This window comes from Oryctolagus cuniculus, chromosome 4, assembly GCF_964237555.1.
Source record: "Oryctolagus cuniculus chromosome 4, mOryCun1.1, whole genome shotgun sequence".
Lineage (NCBI taxonomy): Eukaryota > Metazoa > Chordata > Mammalia > Lagomorpha > Leporidae > Oryctolagus > Oryctolagus cuniculus.
Genome location: NC_091435.1, coordinates 76,424,524 through 76,444,656, shown reverse-complemented (window position 1 = coordinate 76,444,656; position 20,133 = coordinate 76,424,524). Strand labels below are relative to the sequence as shown.

Below are 20,133 nucleotides of genomic sequence, written 5' to 3'. Positions count from 1 at the left end.
TCCATGAAAACATTTTTTTCTGTATGAACTTCTTAGGTGAAGATTTTGCAGATGCCCCCTCAGATACATATTTCCAATCTTTGAACCAAACTTGGCTGTTTGATAAGGATTTCAAATTTAATAAATGGAAAAGAAAAATCTTCATTTCCTTTCTCCTTCAGACTTACTATTATCAATTTTTGAATGCTGTTTTGCGAAGATAACTCAGAATGTATCATTTGCCATGCCAGTGGTTTCCTTTTACATTTAGGATGAAATTTAATGGTTTCCTTGTACATGCAGAGTGAAATTGAATTTCTTCCTGGATTGATGACGATTTATATGTTATTGCACCTACCTACCTCTCTGCATTAATTTCCTTGCTCTGTCCTCTTATTCATAATGATGAAACCACGTTATCCTTCTGTCTGTCTGTTGAATATGCCATCTCCATCTTTAGGTATTTACATTTGGAATCCCTTAGAATTTTTCCCTCAGCTCTTCACATGGTTCTCACCTACATGTCTTTCAGGTTTGTGTTCATATCCCAGCTCCTTCATGCCGTCTTCTCTGACTTCATTTTCCAAAGTAGAGCCTCTTCTCCCTTTAATGTTCTGTTGTCTTACCCTGACTGAAAATATACTATTTATTCTTCCTTTTCCTCCATAGACTGTAGGTTTCTTGAAAGTAGGAACTTTTTTAGTTTTGTTCTTACAAGATCCTTTATAATGGACGATATACTGTATTTGTAGAGTAACAATGTTTCCTATAGAATGAATATGTTATTAGTTAACTAATGAAGAGTGCTTCAATAAAGGTGGCTAGGGGCCCACACTGTTTCATAGTGGGCTAAGCCTCTGCCTGCAGTGCTGGCATTCCACATATGCACCAGTTCAAGTCCTGGCTGCTCCTTTTCTGATCCAGCTCTCTGCTATGGCCTGGGAAAGCAGTAGAAGTTGCCTGGGCCCCTGCACCTGCATGGGAGATCAGGAAGGAAGCCTTCTGGCTCCTGGCTTCAGATCAGCCCAGCTCCGCCTGTAACAGCCATTTTGGGAGTGAACCAGTGGATGGAAGACCTTTCTTTCTGTCTCTCCTCTCAAATAAATAAATATTTAAAAAAATAATAAAGATGGCTAAAATTGTGATAGTTATGTATTTCAATTCATTAAATTTAAATGAAATAAGGCCGGCACCCCGGCTCAATAGGCTAATCCTCCACCTGCAGCGCCGGCACACCGGGTTCTAGTCCCGGTCCAGGCGCCGGATTCTGTCCCAGTTGCCCCTCTTCCTGGCCAGCTCTCTGCTGTGGCCAGGGAGTGCAGTGGAGGATGGCCCAAGTACTTGGGCCCTGTACCCCATGGGAGACCAGGATAAGTACCTGGCTCCTGGCTTCGGATCAGCGCGGTGCGCCGGCCGCAGTGCACCGGCTTCAGCAGCCATTGGAGGGTGAACCAAGGGCAAAGGAAGACCTTTCTCTCTGTCTCTCTCTCTCACTGTCCACTCTGCCGTCCAAAAAAATAAGTAAATAAAATAAAATATGAAATTTCATTTGCCTAATACTTTATTAATGCTTACAAAAATTGCTCCACTAAGGTTATATTTTATATTCTTACAGAATTTTATAAAATGAGGAAATTTAAGCCTTCTTTCTAAAGGAATGGTCTGTGAACAGAAGAATGAGGATAGATGAATATTTAGGTCTTTGTTTCACCTATTTTTTTTTTAAGTCAAAGGTAATATTCACAATCTTATACAACTTTATTATCTGAGAATTTAGAAGTTCATTGTTAGCTTTGTTCATGAGTCTGAAAGAAAAAATAGCTAATTTTAACTTTGTTGGTCTTGCTTAAAATCACTCAACTTTTACTATCTACATATCCATGGAAAAGATAAGTCTCTACTTTTTAGCAGCTCTCTTTGAAAGCTAACTACCTAAATGTGAATTGGTGAAGTGTAGATATACTTCCAGGAATAGTGTAAATTTGGAATAGAAATGGACACCATTTTAAAATTGTTTTTTCTGTATTCTCTCTGTGATGGTCAAAAATTAAGAGTTTGAGATCGGCTACTGTCTTCGTTGTAGCCATTATACTGTATTGTCTACATTTCTGTTTACTGCCTCGCTTATTTTATAAGTAATGGAATGAAAACTTGATGTCTTGTAAAAGAATTTTGGATATCACTGTATATGTAAGCCTAGCTCTGAAGATCAATTTAAAGGAATGTTTGGTTATTTCTGTTCTCATCTTCTTAAGGACTAGAACCACCTTGCTTTAGTATATACTAATGCTTGTCAGGCTCCTTGGTCCCTAGGCATTTCTACCTTCATCTCTTTTTGTCTCTTCTAACTTTAACACCATTTCCCTCCCAAATTTTCAGGTATATTAATTCATGTTTTGTAGCTCTTAACTAAAACTTTATTTTCTGGCTACATAACTGGCATTTTGGTATTCTTTCCATTATTTGACTTTTAATCACTGGATTTTTCATAGCCAATTATTTTATTGTTATGTATCTCATTTGTTAAGAAATTATATTGTTGTATTTTCTTTTCATGAAGAATGAGCATAACTTTGCAACTTGCTAAAGGAAAAATTGTGTGGGCTGTAAACCCATCAGGATTATGTAAATATAGCATGCCATATTTTAATTTTTCCTGAAGCATAGTTTCTGAGCTCATTTCATAGAAAAATACTCTCAGTATTTTTCATTGTGTCTTAGAAAGTAATGGGATTGTAAGAACTTTCTTTATTCCCAAATTCATCTGTTTGGTTTGAAGTTTAACTTTTTTATTATAGTTGCAAAAAATTACACTAGTAACTTCATTTCTCATATTTCTTACATATTGTAGACTTACAGATCTCAAAGTATTTGTGGTAAAGTATTACTTTTTATAATTTCCAATTCATTAAAGACTGATTTTTTTTTAAGATTTATTTATTTATTTGAACAGAGTTACACAGAGGAGACAGAGAGGTCTTCCATCCAATGGTTCACTCCCCAGTTGGCCACAATGGCCAAAGCTATACCAATCCGAAGCTAGGAGCCAGGAGCTTCTTCCAGGTCTCCCACATGGGTAAAAGGGTCCAAGGACTTGGGCCATCTTCTACTGCTTTCCCAGGCCATAGCAGAGAGCTGGATTGGAAGAGGAGCAGCCAGGTCTCGAACCGGCACCCATATGGAATGCCGGCATTTCAGGCCAGGGGGTTAACCCGCTGGGCCACAGCACCGGCCCCTAAAGACTGATCTTTTTGCAAAATACAATGCCAAAGAATTACTCGAAAAGTGAGATCTAAACTATGTAAAATATAGGTTCCATTCTTATTACCAGATTCATAGATATCAAATTCTGTCAGATTGCTATAAAAGATTCCAAACATTCTCAGTTTGCATGTTTATCTTATTTCCATATTTATCTTATTTCCAAGGAATAACATAGTTCATGGATTAGTAACAAATAGTTTGCAGATCAGTACTGATCCACAGGTCACACTTTTAATAGCAAACCACAGCCTGCTGTTTGTAGTGTTTAATGTTACTTCAGAAGCATCTTTGTTAATATGATGAACCACTGTTAAACTTTAAAAAAAAAAAAATTTTCATGTGTTTCCTTTTCAGAACCGAGAGCTCCAGATTATGAGAAAGCTAGATCATTGTAACATAGTCCGTTTGCGTTATTTCTTCTACTCGAGTGGTGAGAAGGTAGGTCTCACAGTAAATCTGTACTGAATATTGTGATAAATTTGTTACTCTTCTACAAATAATGCCTGTTCTCCCGAAGTGAGAAAGTTTTGTTAATTGAATGGAAGAATTCCAAAACACATGCCCCAGTGATTCTGAGTCCAAGATACAGTTATTGAATATCAGGAAAATGTTAATGAGAAGAGAAGGTGTGTATGAATGTCTAAGAATTTTATGGGTTTTTTTTTCAATTGTCAAGTAAATTTATATATTTTATTTTATCTTTTTTATTTTATTCATTTTTTGACAGGCAGAGTTAGACAGTGAGAGAGAGAGACAGAAATGTCTTCTTTCCGTTGGTTCACCCCCCTAAATGGCTGCCAGGCCGGTGCACTGCGCCGAAATAAGCCAGGAGCCAGGCACTTCCTTCTGGTCTCCCATGCAAGTGCAGGGCCCAAACACTTGGGCCATCCTCCACTGCCTTTCTGGGCCACAGCAGAGAGCTGGACTGGAAGAGGAGCAACTGGGACAGAATCTGGCGCCCCAACCGGGACTAGACCCCGGAGTGCCAGCGCTGCAGGTGGAGGATTAGCCTAGTGAGCCGCGGCACTGGCCAATTTATATATTTTATTAAGCCTTCTCTGTTCCTTATGTGCTTTTGGAACTCTCTCCAATAGTTCACCTAATTATTGGAGGGAAGAAAATTATGTCATTTTGTTAATTGTATGTTGATTATAGGGAATAGGAAGAGGAAGTAAGAGGATTTTGGAGGACTAAAATGAGAATTAAATGGCAGGGGAAATGTTGGCAAAGGTATAGTATTACAGAGATGATTCTAAGTGGTTACTAGTTATGTTCATATTTATTTCTGTGAAAGCAAAGGATAGTTAAAGGCTTTGTGCTGTGAATCTCTACCCATTCTCACTACTCCCTTGGTCATTCTCCAGAGGATACAATAACTAATGTCATTGTACTCACTAGAGTTGGAAGCAAAACCAGTTTTTTGATGCTCTACATTGATCTTTTTCTTTGTGCCTGTCATTCTCCCATTTCCTCAGATTCAGTCTTTCTTACTTGCCACTGATTCTTTTTTTTAATTTGGTTAAATAAACATGATTTTGAGTAAGTTAATTTTTGTATTTTGGATTTCAGGTTTCATGCATATTAACATCTAATGTTGTTAGATCCGTAATGCCTCTTGATTTCTACCCCAGTTTTCTTGTGACTGTTTTTTATCGTTTTCCATTATACTCTATTTTGATTGTTTCCTTAGGATTTCTTTTTATGACAAAGCCTGTCATGGTTGTGATATACATGCTTATAAATCTATAATTGTTCTATATATATGTGTGTCATACCAAATATGTTTTAATAACCATAATTAGCAAATTGGCCCCTATTTACACTTGTTGTTCAGTTTAAATGATGCCTCTGTTATTGTAAGCCTTCATAAGTATTTGAGCTATTTTGTTTTTAAACTCAATTGTTTGATTCATGCTACTTTTATTTTAACCTAGCAAACTGCCTATTATTGCCTGTAATCTTATCTGTTTGGAAATGTCTTTACTTTTTCCTGTCCCTTCCTAATTAAAATTATAGAGCATCTGTTACATTCACAGCATTCTTATAATGGAATTTTGCATCCTCATGGCTTTTTGTTATTAGTTGGTAGACATCATAATGCTCCAGGGAGTAAAGGAAAGGTCAGAGTTATTTGTTCCTTGAACCACTAAACCACATACAGATTCATTTGTAAGACTTTCTTATAAAGTCCCTAAACAGGTTGTCTTGATTACTTATTTTAATTTATATATAGCATTACCTGTTGCCAGGCATAGTATTAATGCTTTGTAAATATTGACTCACTTAATTCTTATGAAGTTAAAGAGCAGAAAAGAAAGATGTCAAGCCTTTAGTATACAAGAAACCTAATGGCTTACCTGTCCAGTTTGGGTTTTATGGGAAGCCCCGTCAGAGTCAGCCCCTTTACCTTGACTTAATCCTGCCTTAAGGAAGACACCTGCCTGGCTACTACCTGTTTCCTTCAGGGGATGATAGTTCTCCCTGCTGCTGCACACAACTTCCTATTTGTCTTAAACATTCTTACAGATAAAGAGAAACCATTAACAGAGGTTAACCAGATTTCAGATTTGTCTCTCGTTAAAAGGAATGCACTTTCTAATGTTTTATTTGTCACACTACTTTCTCTTGAGCACTGTGAATTTTCCAAAATAAAGACACCTCTTAATTTTGGTTAGCTCTGTCAAAATAAAGACTGAAGAAAAGGTTGTAATACTGGACTGAAAGTAATGGTGGTTCTTTGTCTAAAAAAAAAAAAGTTTTATCAAGACAAGACATCAGTTCACAGGTACAAGATGTACCATAATCCTCCAGTCACCACAAACATAATTTCTTCTTGTCCCACTTATGATCACTTCTTCAAAATATTCTGGCAAGACTAACATATCATTTCAGATACCGAGTAATAAACTTCTTTTTATTGAAAATGAGTTTTGTTCTAGGGCTGAGAGCTCCAGTTATTTATTGTCAGTTATTACTCTCCAAGAATGGATTAAATGAGAACAACTACTGCTGTTAGTAAAGAATCTAAATATTTCTGGGTGTGGCAGTGCTATATTTGATATTTTTCTATCAGAAACATTATTTATTAGTTTTGTCTATATGATGTTTCAAACAGATTTACATTAGAACATTTGTAAATTGAACATTTGTTTGAGCCCCCATATTTCTCAAAATTCAGTAAATCAGGGTTTTCATCCTATAACATACATATAACCTTTCTTTGATGTATTCTGCTTTGTTGGTATTATGAATAAAATATGCTGCCTAAGAGGGGATGGCCTGTGTACTTCAAATGAGGCCTGAACTGTACAGAGTAGAATTATTGGATGTTGATATGAACACAGTATTTCTGCTTTAACATAATATTTCATAAATTTTTCATTAGTTGCATCTCAATTTTGATTCCTTTGGAGTTAAGTACAGTTACACTTACCACTTAATTTCTGGATGAATTACTCTCAAGTCCAATTTTGATTTTGCCTGATCTGTCATTCTATGTAATTATTACTTTGATTTTAATCATAGGTCTATTTATCTTGGTTAAATTTCATATTAGTCTATCATTTCAGCCTGTCAGAGTCTTTCAAATTCTTGTTCAGCCGTCCATTTTAAACCGTTTTTCCTAGGTTTATGGCATTCTTAGGTGACTGATGAAATGAGATTGTAATCTGTCAGATCTATCCTGGGGTGTGATGTATTTGGCTAACACTCTTTGTTTTGTTTTTGTTTTTTTAAATTGGAATGTTTTTATTGAAGTCTTTATTAGATTTATCAACTGCTGCCTCTTCCAACATTATACTTTTGGCTTCACCTTTACTTGCTTAGCTGTTGAACAGTTGGCTTTTGCAACCCCTAAAACATGAAATCACCTACATGACTAGGACTAGGGAAGGGCAGAGCTTAGACTCTTACAACTAGAAACATCTGTTGAACTTGACATTCATGTTTTAATGTTTTTAGTGTTAACTTATAGTATGATTCTTTAGCAAATGAAGTAACTTGTAATTCAGTGCTGGTTATTCATGTTTAAATTCATGATTATTTGTCAGATGTTTGATTTATGAAAATTAAGAATTGCTTTAATTTAGTAATTGATTTTTTAAATAAAAATATAGCTTCTACATTTATATAAATGACCTTTTCAATACCTGAAGTCACTATTCCTTGAATTCTACTTACCTACCTTGAATATTCAGAATCCCTAGGGACCAGAAGTTTTCAGGAGTTCAGATTATTTTCAGATTTTGGAATATTTTCATGTGTATACTGAAATATCTTGGGGATGGGACACAAGTATAAACACAGAATGAGTTTATTCATATTACCTTGTTCAGATTGTGGGGAGCAACTCGGACTAGACTGTTACTGGAATTAAGACTTATTCTATGCATCTGCTCTCCCACAATGTGGCACTGGGAGAGGAGCGTACAGCTTCTACCCAGCTGCCTCTTACCAACTTGATAAGCTGCAAGAGCCGCTCCTGATTGGAGGAGAGCGGCGCGCTCGGCTTGTGGGTAGCAGAGTTGGGATTGGTGGAAGAGGACTATAAAGGAGGAGAGAGACAACATGCACCAGGAACATCTAAGGGGAACACCTGAGGAACATCTGAGCAGCCCCCGAGAGAGCCGGCTGGCGGTGTGCCGCTCCCCCGCGGAAGTGGGGAAAGTGGCAGGGGGAACCGCCCTTCCATGGAGGTGGAAGGGACGGTAGCCAACCCGGGAAGAACCAGCAGCAAACCCGGGAAGGGCCGAGCAGACGAAAGAACAGCGCAGGGTCCTGTGTCGTTCCTCCATGAAGAGGGGGATCGACATAATGGTGCCGTGACTCGGATATGAAGCCTAGGCAGGGTTTAGTGTCGTTCCTCCACGAAGAGGGGGAGCGACATAATGGTGCCGTGACTCGGATATGAAGCCTAGGCAGGGTTTAGTGTCGTTCCCCCACGAAGACGGGGAGCGACACAGATAGCTTGACATAATTTTATACAATAGTTTTAGTGTGCATATGTTTTCACTGTGATCTGTCATGTGAGGTCAGGTGTGGAATTTTCTACTTGTGGTGACATGTTGGCATTCAAAAAATTTCAGATTCTGAATTGTTTCACATTTCTGACTTTTGAATTAGTGATGTTCAACCCGGCATCTTTCACACCAGTTCAGCATTCTGTCTGTTCATTTTATTAGATCTCACCTTCACTGATTTTCTTTGAACCTTGATCTCTGAAGTTTTCTTAGTATTTTCATTGCCTCTATTCTGTTTTGCATATTATCTTATCACAAGAAATAGGATCATCAGACATATGCTCAATTTACATTTGTTTCCCTTTCTTTAATACATTTATAGAATGAAGTAGTACTCTTCTTTGAGGTTGATAATGATTAAAACTTGAGTCCTTATTATGTGCCATGTAAAAATCACTTCATATGGATTAATCTGAAGACATTCTAAGGTATATACCACCATTTCCCCTACTTTACAGTTAGGAAACTGAGGCTTGAAGAGGTTAGGTTACTTATTCATGCTCACATAACTCATAGCAGAGTTAGGAATTCCATGTAGTTTTTTTTTTTTTCTTACCCAGAAACCTTTTATTTAAGGTATACAGACGTCATGCATTTCATAAATACAACTTTAGGAACATAGTGATTCTTCCCATCCTACCTGCCCTTCACCCTTTATGTGTAGTTCTGTGTGATGGGTACTAGACTCGCTTCTCAATGACTACACTGTGTAGCTAGTTTCTGTTCTTTCCTTCTCTTAATGTTCTCAAACCTTGTTTCATCAGTTATCCATTTTCTGTCCCTTATAAGTAGATTCTATCCTTATCTACTTGCCTACAAATAAATTTGAGTGTCTTTGTAACTAGTAAAAAGAGCAAGTAAAAAGGACACCAATTTTTCTTTTTGTATCTGCTTAAGTTATCAAATCCCAGCTGTATCCTCACTTCTACCAGCAAAGATTTTTTTAAGAGCAAACTGAATTAACTGTCTCTTGTTACTTACCTGCCATCTCCTACTCTTGAATTCAGTACAGTTTGCTTGCTATTGGTATCAAGGTCTTTCAAAGAGCAACACTGAACGAAGATACACTAGATGCAACAGCTTGTCATTCCTCATTATCTCTTCCTATTGACCTGGCATCTTGAATATAGTTTTCCTATTGCCTGAAATGCTCTTTTCATACTCAATTTAGATCTTCTGTCTTTTATACCTATGTCCTGAGTGGCTAGTGACATTTAGAAAATGCTTTGTTAATACTGAACATTGAAATTCTCCACTTCAGTTTGGCAGGCAAGATGATTTAAAATTGTGACATTATGAAAATTTGTTTACTGGTAGTTTTTCCCACTCAGCACCTGATTCTAATATATAGTGATTTTCAGCTTTGTTTTGTGCTTCAGTTTGCTTAACTAACAGTGTTCACAGGAAACAGGGTAGAGCTAGTGCCCTGTTCCTCTTTCCTACTTGGTTAGAATGCCTTTCTTTCTCTCTACTGATCTTGGATTGATATCTTTATACTTCTGAGAATGGTTATTTAAACACAAGAACTATAATAAGCTTGTGAATATGGTAACTTCACTGCCTTATAAGTTATTCTTTTTATTTTAGTTAATTATAGAAGACAAGTGGTTGTTCTACTAATTACAGGCTATCAGATAACTGTAGGATCTTTTTTTTTTTTTTGGTGGGGGTTAGAGACATTTTGAAGAATCTTGTTCAACCTTTCATATTATAGTTGAAGAAACTAAAGCCTCCAGAGATTAATTGACTTGCATATACCAATTAGCAGTAGAGTTAGGGCTAGAAATCTGCGTTTCCTAGTTCTCAATTCAATGTTCTTCCTACTACCATGCCACTTTTCTTGATAGGCTATGAGGCATCAATTATTAGTCTAGAAAATATGAAATTTTATGAAAGGTGATAGCCTCTGAAATCATGGTAACCAAAGAATAGTTTAAACCTATTGGGAACCTTAACAGCATTGAATTGGCCATGTTTTTCAATGGAATTATTAGTAAAAAGATGTAGTAGACTTGTTTTTACTGTTATATTTATATTCTGAAGTAATTTTGTAGAATTGAAATTGAATCATAATGTTTTCTTTAAGATCGGAATAAGTGAATATATTAAGAATTTAAGTTGAAATTTTAAAGATAAATGTCTGATTTTTTGCTTATTTTTGAATATACTCTTTCAGAAAGATGAGGTCTATCTTAATCTGGTGCTGGACTATGTTCCGGAAACAGTATACAGAGTTGCCAGACACTATAGTCGAGCCAAACAGACACTCCCTGTCATCTATGTCAAGGTATGTAAAATAGAACAATTTCCCACTTTAGAACATATTTGCTATGAGCAAGGGATTGTGCTGAGTATGTTTTAGCAAAATTGCACTTATTTCTCAAGAGGAGAAAAACCTACAATGTGGATATTATGAGAGTGTTATTGACATTTTATATAGTTTCATGACTCAGATACTGAAGATATATTATGATAAACTGAAGTGACAGTTTTTAAAAATTTTAGATTATTTATTTATTTATTTGAGAGGTGGAGTTACAGAGAGAGAGAGGGAGGGAGGGAGAGATAGAAAGGTCTTCCATCTGCTGGTTCACTCCCCAAATGGCGGCACAGCAGGAACTAGCCTGATCCGAAGCCAGAAACCAGGAGCTTCTTCCAGGTCTACCATGGGGATGCAGAGGCCCAAGCACTGGGGCCATCTTCTACTGCTTTCTTAGACCATAGCCGAGAGCTGGGTCAGAAGAGGAGCAGCCGGGGCTAGAACTGGCACCCATATGGGATGCTGGCACTGCAGGCAGAGGCTTAGCCTACTACACCACAGCACCAGCCCCTACAACTATTACATTTTGAAACTTCACAATAATTTAATGGCTACCAGTGCAGGAACATTAATATTAGAAATTCTTTTAGGATTCTTGGTAGTTACATCATTTTGACAGAGTCCAGGATTTCTATTGAATTCAGTGCTAGAAACTAAAAACTGATCCCTGTTTAATTTTATTCGGGTTTATTATAATTTGGTTGGGGTTGTGGATACATTAATGATAGTAGGAACTAAAAAAGTCACAGTTTTGTATTATAAATTTACTCTAGTAATTGTTAGGATTTTAGAATTGCAGATCTTGTTCTAGATGACTAGCCCAGCAGTGGATCCACTGTGAACTCCTTGGAGTAATCTTTTATATATTTAGTTTAGATGATTGTGGTTTGGATCTGCTTACCCTCTATCTCTTATTATTGCCAACGAGAGCAGTGGCACATTTATGAACCAGAAGAAACCCTAGATTTTGTTCCTAAAGACCTAATTTTGAAGCCTCATGATTTTAGCCAAGTCACTGATCCTTTCTCTACTTAACATCCATGTTTTTCAAGTTACACTTATTCCTTTTCTGCCCACAATATAGAACTGTTGGTCTAAAGATAAGTTTAACACACAAGAAAACATTTTTGGGGCTGTAAATAGAAGTAATAGAAAGTCTTGAACATGATCAAAAATGACATGTTGTGGACATTTCAGAAACAGGTACAGAGTGGTTAGACTAGTTTTTTGTTCCACCTCTTTAATTTGGCAAATGAATGCTTAATGATTGTAGAATAATCTGAAGCCTAATTAAATATTTTATTCCTTCTCTAATAGGAAAAATCCATCAATATTCATAACTATAAAACAAGATATGTGTGTTATAAAGTGGTTCAGAGGATGGTAAATTGATACTTTGTTGAATCTGCCCTCCAGATTTACTTACTTCTTCATAGATTTATAAGCTAAGCAATACCTACTTTCCCACTTCTTTTTTAGATTTATTTTTATTCATTTGAGAGAGAGAGAAAAGAAAAAAGAAACAAAGAAAGAAGGAATCAAAGAAAGAAAGAAAGAATCTTTCATCTGCTGGTTGATGGCCATCTCCCTAAATGGTCTCAAGGCCAGGGCTGGGCCAAACTGAAGCCAGGGGTCAGGAGCTTTTTTCAGGTCTCCCATATGGAGACCCAAGCATTTGAGCCTTCTTTTGCTGCTTTCCCAGGCGCATTAGCAGGGAGCTGGATTGGAAGTGGAGCAGCTGGGAATTAAACTGGTGCCCATATGGGATGTTGGCATTTACAGGCAGTGGCTTAACTGGCTATACCATAATGCCAGCCCCTTGCTCTATTTCTTTTCTTTTCTTTTTTTTTTTTTTTTTTTTTTGTTCTTGACAGGCAGAGTGGACAGTGAGAGAGAGACAGAGAAAAAGGTCTTCCTTTGCCGTTGGTTCACCCTCCAATGGCCGCCGCGGCTGGTGCACCACGCTGATCTGATGGCAGGAGCCAGGCGCTTATCCTGGTCTCCCATGGGGTGCAGGGCCCAAGCACTTGGACAATCCTCCACTGCACTCCCTGGCCACAGCAGAGAGCTTGCCTGGAAGAGGGGCAACCGGGACAGAATCCGGCACTCCGAATGGGACTAGAACCCGGTGTGCCGGCGCCGCAAGGCGGAGGATTAGCCTAGTGAGCCGTGGCGCCGGCTGCACTATTTCTTAACATGTGATGTGCAAAATGATTTTCTGTTCTTCTGTCTGCAGAAATTTTGCTTATTTCATAATCTATTTTAGTCACTCTAAACATTTGTTTTTATTGTTGAAGATTTCAGACATACATGAAATTAATGAAAAATAGAATCATAAACCCTTATGCACTCATCACTCAGCTTCAACAATTATCAGTTCATAGCCAGTCTTGTTTTATCTGTAACACCCTCTACTCTGCTTTCCTTTTATTTATTTTGAAGCAAATCCTAAATTTTTTTTCTTACGTAAATACTACAGTATAATGTAAAAGAGCCTTTTTAAAAATAAAATTACAATGTCATAATATGCATAGATAAATGATATTTCATTGGTGTTATTGAATATCCAGTTAAAATTTAAATTCCTTATATGTCTTAAATTTTTTACAAGTTTGTTTGAATCGGCCGGCGCCACAGCTCAATAGGCTAATCCTCCGCCTAGCGACACCGGCACACCAGGTTCTAGTCCCGATCGGGGCGCCGGATTCTGTCCCGGTTGCCCCTCTTCCAGGCCAGCTCTCTGCTGTGGCCCGGGAAGGCAGTGGAGGATGGCCCAAGTGCTTGGGCCCTGCACCCCATGGGAGACCGGGAGAAGCACCTGGCTCCTGCCTTTGGATCAGCACGGTGCGCCGGCCGCGGCAGCCATTGGAGGGCCATAGCAGAGAGCTGGATTGGAAGAGAAGCAGCCAGGACTCAAACCGGCACCCATATGGGGTGCTGGTACCACAGGCAGAGAGGATTAACCTACTGCGCCACTGCGCCAGCCCCTGTAACGTTTCTTTTAATCTATACTTTGTCTTCCTATCTTAAGCTTTGTTGCTAAACAGACTAGATTACTTGACCCATATCGGTCTTGATTTTGCTAGTTGATTTTCTGTAGTATTATTAACACATTCCTGTGTCCATGTATTGATGATTAGATAATTAATAATTAAATGCATTTTTGGTAAGAGTCAAGGCTACTTCATTTGCAGTGTTGGGTACCTCCCTAAGGAGGAACATAATGTGCTTTTTGTGATGTTAATAGTCATTGGTTACATATTACCTAAATTTGTTTATTCATTAAATGCTACAAAATGTTGGTATTATGTTATTATTACTTCTTAATTTTAAGCTGGGGTATTTCCATAAAGAGAAGCTTTCCCATGTCAACTATTTGTACCTAGAACTTTAGTTAATAAAGAAAAGATAGGATGTATATTTGATTGTTTCCCTTTATTTACTAAAATTTATAATAAAAATAAAAAATAAAATTTATAGTAAATATTTAGCATTCTCCATAGGTGACTAATGAGGTGTTTTGTTTTTATTTGTTTTAAAGTATCTTGTCTGAATTTCATACTGTTTGACATATTACTTGCTTTCTGGTGTGACAAAGTGCTTCAGATTCATCTTACGTACATTTCTTCCCTAGACTTAGAATCAGCCTTTTCTTTAAAGAGACCTTCTTTTAATGGGAAATGATATTGAGAGACCACAGTCTGGTGCTGAAAGTCCTTATTACCAATGCTGGTTTTTGTTTCTGGGCCTTTTTAATGAACAGAACAAAGAAATATGTAGGTAATTTTTTTAGAGATACAATGCGTATATTTTCCCCCAAAGATAAATAATACCATGATTTTATATTGAAATTTCCAATTAAAATTGAGGGACTTTTACTTGACTGTAACAGTTTTACATCTTTCTCTTAAAATGAAGATCTACTTTTCAATGTCAGCAATATGTTACTTATTCTGTCCCATTTTCTACATACTGCAGCAGTCTTAGAGTAACAATCACTGTATTACCACCAGCAACTGAAAATCATTTAAGATCTTTTCAAAGCTCTTTTTATCTCCCTTTAGGTCCTATTAAGGATAAACAGTCGAATCTCTTTTTTTAAAGCAGCATTGAATAATTCCTCTCTGTGTAATGATGCCTTGTTAAGCTTTGTCTCATTTTATTATGAAATATTTTTTAATTTTTAAAATATTTATTTGAAAGGGAGAGCGACAGAGAGAGAGGGACAGAGAGAAAGTGAGATCTTCCATCCACTGGTTCATTCCTCAAATGGCTGCAACTGCCAGGTTAAACCAGGAGCCAGGAATTCCATCCTGGTCTCTCACATGGGTACAAGGTGCCCAAATACTTGAGCCACCTTCTGCTGCCTTCCCAGGCAGTAGCAGGAAGCTGGATTGGAAACAGAGCAGCCTGTACTCAAACCAGCATTCCCATTTATGATGCTATGGCAGGTTAAACTATAGTTTAACCTACCATTTATCAAATAAGTAAAAATATGATTGTATATATGCCTATATACAATCTAGCATTTGCTAGATATCTAGCATATCTTTGACCTCCCCCACCTTATTTTTCTTTTTCTTCTCCTTGTATGCACAATTTTTTTTATAGTTGCATATTGCTCTAGTGTTTGGCTGTTTCCCAATTCTATTCATCCAGTGACCTATTAATGCATGTTGTTTTTGGGTTTTGTCTTTTTTTTTCTTTTTTTTTTTTTTGCTATTTAAATAATGCTGTATTTAGTAGCTATTTTTGGTAGCATATAGATGTGCTATATCTTTGGCATTCTGTATATTAAAATAAGAAAATAAAATTAATGTACATATTGAAGCTGGCATTCAGAAGAAACGTGTGAGTGAACGCACACTACACTCATTTCTCCGAACCTTTATAGGAAAAGAGATCCTTCCTTCCTTCCTTCCTTCCTTCCTTCCTTCCTTCCTTCCTTCCTTCCTTCCTTCCTTCCTTTCTCTCTCTCTCTCTCTCTCTCTCTCTCTCTCTCTTTCTTTCTTTCTTTCTTTCTTTCTTGACAGGCAGAGTGGACAGTGAGAGAGAGAAACAGAGAGAAAGGTCTTCCTTTGCCCTTGGTTCACCCTCCAATGGCTGCCGCAGCCGGCGCACCGCGCTGATCCAAAGGCAGGAGCCAGGTGCTTCTCCTGGTCTCCCATGGGGTGCAGGGCCCAAGCACTTGGGCCATTCTCCACTGCCTTCCCGGGCCACAGCAGAGAGCTGGCCTGGAAAAGGGGCAACCGGGACAGAATCCGGTGCCCCGACCGGGACTAGAACCTGGTGTTCCGGCGCCGCCAGGGGGAGGATTAGCCTGTTGAGCCGCAGCACCGGCCGAGATCATTTCTTTTATAACCACAGTCTTTCCAGGATCAGAGCTGTTGGCCCTTGGTATTATTCCATAGAGACAAATCAGTTCTTATGTTTACAGCTCTGAAAAGATATACACAATGTCTGCAATCAAGTTTATGAGTTGATCTCCTTTGCTTAGTCATCCTAAGTAGTTTTATTGTAATACCATTATATGAAAAATCTTAAATTAGGAGATAGAAGTAAAGGTGACAAATACTTATGACTCTTGCCTTCATGGACCTTACCATCTAAGGACTTGTTTGCCATACACTTTGCCAAGATAGCTGCTGCATTTTCTATGATGGTTTGACCTTCACTTTTTCTGGATAAGTGGAGTATGTCCTATGACCATATTGCTTGGAATCTTTTGTTATCTCCCTACCCCCAATTTTTTGTTTTTGTTTTTTACTATTGCTTATTTTGTAGTTGGTGGTAGTTGATTTACAAGTTTAAAAGCTTTTGAGCACCTTTGCTTTTCAACTTTCAGAATTAAATGGGTTTTTAAAATACAACTGTTTTAAAACAGATGACTAGCAAATCATTGTTTTGAACTTAAATACATTCTAATTGAAAATTCATTTAAAGACAAGGTCAAGTACTTAAAGAGAACTGGATTCATTTTTTGTGAACCATAACCAAGTTTGATATTATTTATTTATGTAGATGTGTTGAAGAGGAAAGGACATTCATTGGACTTAATTAGATTTGATAGCTGTGTGTTCAGACTATGTTTGTTCAACCTCAACTTTCTCTCCTGTAAATATAATAAGGATAAATACGTATCTTACGGAGTGGTTGAAAGAAATAATCAATGAGTAAAAAGGTACTTGGTATGGTAGTTAATACATGTTAAATAAACTTTATCATAATACTTCAAAAAGTTCATTGAAAATGAAATGAAAAGATGTTTATTTTGGTATAAATTTTTTTTGGAAATACATGCTTAGCCTTTTCATAACATATATTTTCTATTAACTTTTTGAAGCCCTCTTGTATTTCAAGCTGTAATTTGAGATTCTAAGAATCTACTCTTTTACTTGCCACACTATTTTAATGATTTTATTTCATATCTCTATTTAATGAAATAAAAATATGACAAAATAAAGAAATTATAATTAAAAGAGAGGTAATGACCAGGCGTACTACAGAATATTTAGTATGTGACTAGGCAATTTGCTTAATTTCTGCACTTCAGTTACTTTATATTTAAAATGGTAGTTATAGTAGTGCTTATTATATAAGATTATTATAAGGATTAAATGAATGAGAACACGCAATAGTTCCTGGCACATAATATGTTGGTTTTTTGTTATTTTTTTTGCCATCTTTCTAGCTTAGAGAACTTTCCTTCTTTCTTACATAATTTTACGAAGTGGAACAAAAATGAAGATATAAAATTCATATTTCATTCTGTATCTTGATTTTCCAAGATATAGTGAAGAGAATAAGGACAGAATAATTTTTCAAATGGTGGAAGACAGTAAGAAGGCATCTTTAAATAGGCTATTAAGCATTTTTTCAAAGAAAACAATTTTTACACTTATTTTACTATCAATTCTGAGATACAGAATTAGACAGTCTCTTTAGTAAATTAATACCCATGAGCTCAATTTCTTATGGGAGATCATTTTCCTAAAGACAGTTAATGAAACACTTCAAGTAAGGTTTTTTTTTTTTTTAAGATGTATTTATTTATTTGAAAGAGTTACACAGAGAGAGAAGGAGAGGCAGCGAAAGAGAGGTAAGTAAGTTTTAAGGCTTATAGATTGATTCTGTACAGGGATGACAGTAGAATTACAAAGCTTTTTAAAAGTTACAAGGAAACCTAAGTGCTCTAATTCTAACTTCAGTGATAAAATGTTGATCTTATCTATATGGTTTACATTGTGCTTCATTTTAACGTAGTCAAACTTCTCCAGCTTTTTTTGAAATTAGCATCAAGATTTAACATGAAGGATGTATTGGAATTCAAATCTGCAGTTTTCATTATGATTCTTTGAAGGGAAGTAAGTTTATGTTAGGTTTAATTACTAAGCTTCAGCAATAGCCTCTGAAGATGGTGCTGTATGTCAGTGCTTCATCTGACCTTAAGTATGCTTAAGGACACTGATATCTTTGGTTTGAGTCATTTAAAAAATTATTTACGTGTTATACCTTTGAGGTAGAGGTCAGAAAGTGAGTAGTCAGAAAAATTTTAAAGTGAACATGATTATTGACCTTAGCATAAAAAGAAGGCTTAAAGTATACTCATTTTCTCCATAAAGCCCTTCCTTCCCAAGGAAAGAATATGATTCACTCTTCTATACATACCTAGTTTTTCAGTGTATCTTTTTGGTAATAAAAAAAGGTTCTTTTAAAGTGATATTAATAGTTAACTAGGCATCTGTTTTCAAGCTTTTTAAAGGGTACTTACTTCTAAAGTATATTAGTAGGAAGAATGATGATACTACCAACAGTATTACTGATTCTTGATAGGTTATTGATTATAGATTTTCCCAGTCCACCTATGAATTTTCCTGGACTGTATCAATAACCTCAATAGTTAACCACATGTTTGCTATATCAGAATACCTGGATTTGATGTCTGTTGCCAGCCCCTGTTTCCAGTTTTATGCTAATACAGACCCAGGTAGGCAGCAGAGATGGCTCGCTTGGTCAGTTCCTGCCACTCTCATGAGATTATGTTCATGGCTCCCATCTTTGGACCTGGCCCAGATCTGGCCGTTGTGGGTATCTGGGGAGTAAACCAGAGGATAAGAACTGGTTTGTTTGTCATTTCTCTCTCTTTCTCTCCTAAAGAAAACATCAAAACAATCAAAAACTTAAATAAAAAACACCTTAGAGACCAACATCAAAGAAAAAGATAATTCTAAAGATGACAGTGGAAATACTTTTATGTTAGACACTCTGATATACGAGATTGAATGATGAGTTTAAAAACCGGAAGCCCTGCATTCTGGTGTAAACATTGTTACTTATTACTGATGTTATTGGGATACCTCTCTGAGCTTTTCATCTGTTGACTCAACATAGTATCACAGGTCAGATAAGTTATAAAGAAAAGAGGTTTGTATTCACTGTTCTTGTCCAAGATGGAGGGACATATATGGTGATGACCTTCTTGCTGGCAGAGTCCCAGGGTTGCACAGGGCTTCACATGGCAAGAAATACAATGTGTATATGTTGTGGTCTTCTCCCATTTATTTATTTAGTTTGAAAGGCTGAGCAACAGAGAGGGAGACACAGAGAGAGAGAGAGATAGAGAGAGAGAGAGAGAGAGAGAGAGAGAGAGATCTTCCATCCACTGGTTTATTTCCCAAATGGCCACAACAGCCAGGACTGGGCCAGGCCAAAGCCAGCAGCTGGGAGCCAGAAACTTTACCCTGGTTTTCCCCCGAAGGTAGCAGGCCCCCAGGTACTTGGGTGGTTTTCTGCTGCCTTTCCAGGTACATTAGCAGGAAGCTGGATCAAAAGCAGAGCAACTGGGACTCAAACCAATACTCCTATATGATGCTAGCCTCATGAGTGGTAGTTTAATCCACTGGGCCACAGCAACGGCCCTTCTCCCCATTTTATATAAAGCCACCAGTATTCAAGCAATCAGACTCCACCCTGATGATGAAATTTAATCTTAATCACTTTCCAAAAGCCCCACTTCTAACCACCACAGTTGGAAAAATTTCTACTTTTTTATACCTTGCAATGGGAATTAAATTTATACATGAGTTTTCTGAGGGGACAAATTATGTTCAAACCATAAAATCTGTGTTTTAAATAAAAAGCCCATCTTACCAGATTTGATGTGAAACGTTAGCAAAAGTTATAAAGAACATTATAAGGCCAGCACCGCGGCTCACTAGGCTAATCCTCCGCCTTGCGGTGCCGGCACACCGGGTTCTAGTCCCAGTCAGGGCGCCAGATTCTGTCCTGGTTGCCCCTTTTCCAGGCCAGCTCTCTGCTGTGGCCAGGGAGTGCAGTGGAGAATGGCCCAAGTGCTTGGGCCCTGCACCCCATGGGAGACCAGGAGAAGTACCTGGCTCCTACCATCGGATCAGTGCGGTGCGCCGGCCGCAGCGCGCCAGCTGTGGCGGCCACTGGAGGGTGAACCAACGGCAAAGGAAGACTTTTCTCTCTGTCTCTCTCTCTCACTGTCCACTCTGCCTGTAATAAATAAATAAATAAATAAAAATTATA

At 37.4% G+C, this 20,133-nt stretch overlaps 1 protein-coding gene across 7 annotated transcripts in view; it reads left to right on the top strand.

Moving 5' to 3' along the window:
- Positions 1-20,133, top strand: part of GSK3B (glycogen synthase kinase 3 beta) — a 218,602-nt gene that overhangs the window by 106,315 nt on the left and 92,154 nt on the right. For 6 of the 7 annotated variants that reach the window (XM_002716661.5, XM_070072184.1, XM_002716660.5 and 3 more), the window contains exons 3-4: positions 3,598-3,681; positions 10,438-10,548. In XM_002716661.5, coding sequence (XP_002716707.1) covers positions 3,598-3,681; positions 10,438-10,548 — 195 coding nt within the window. Of the gene's footprint in view, positions 1-1,594; positions 1,713-3,597; positions 3,682-10,437; positions 10,549-20,133 lie in introns of all 7 variants that reach the window. The other variant, XM_070072185.1, reaches the window with a different exon arrangement.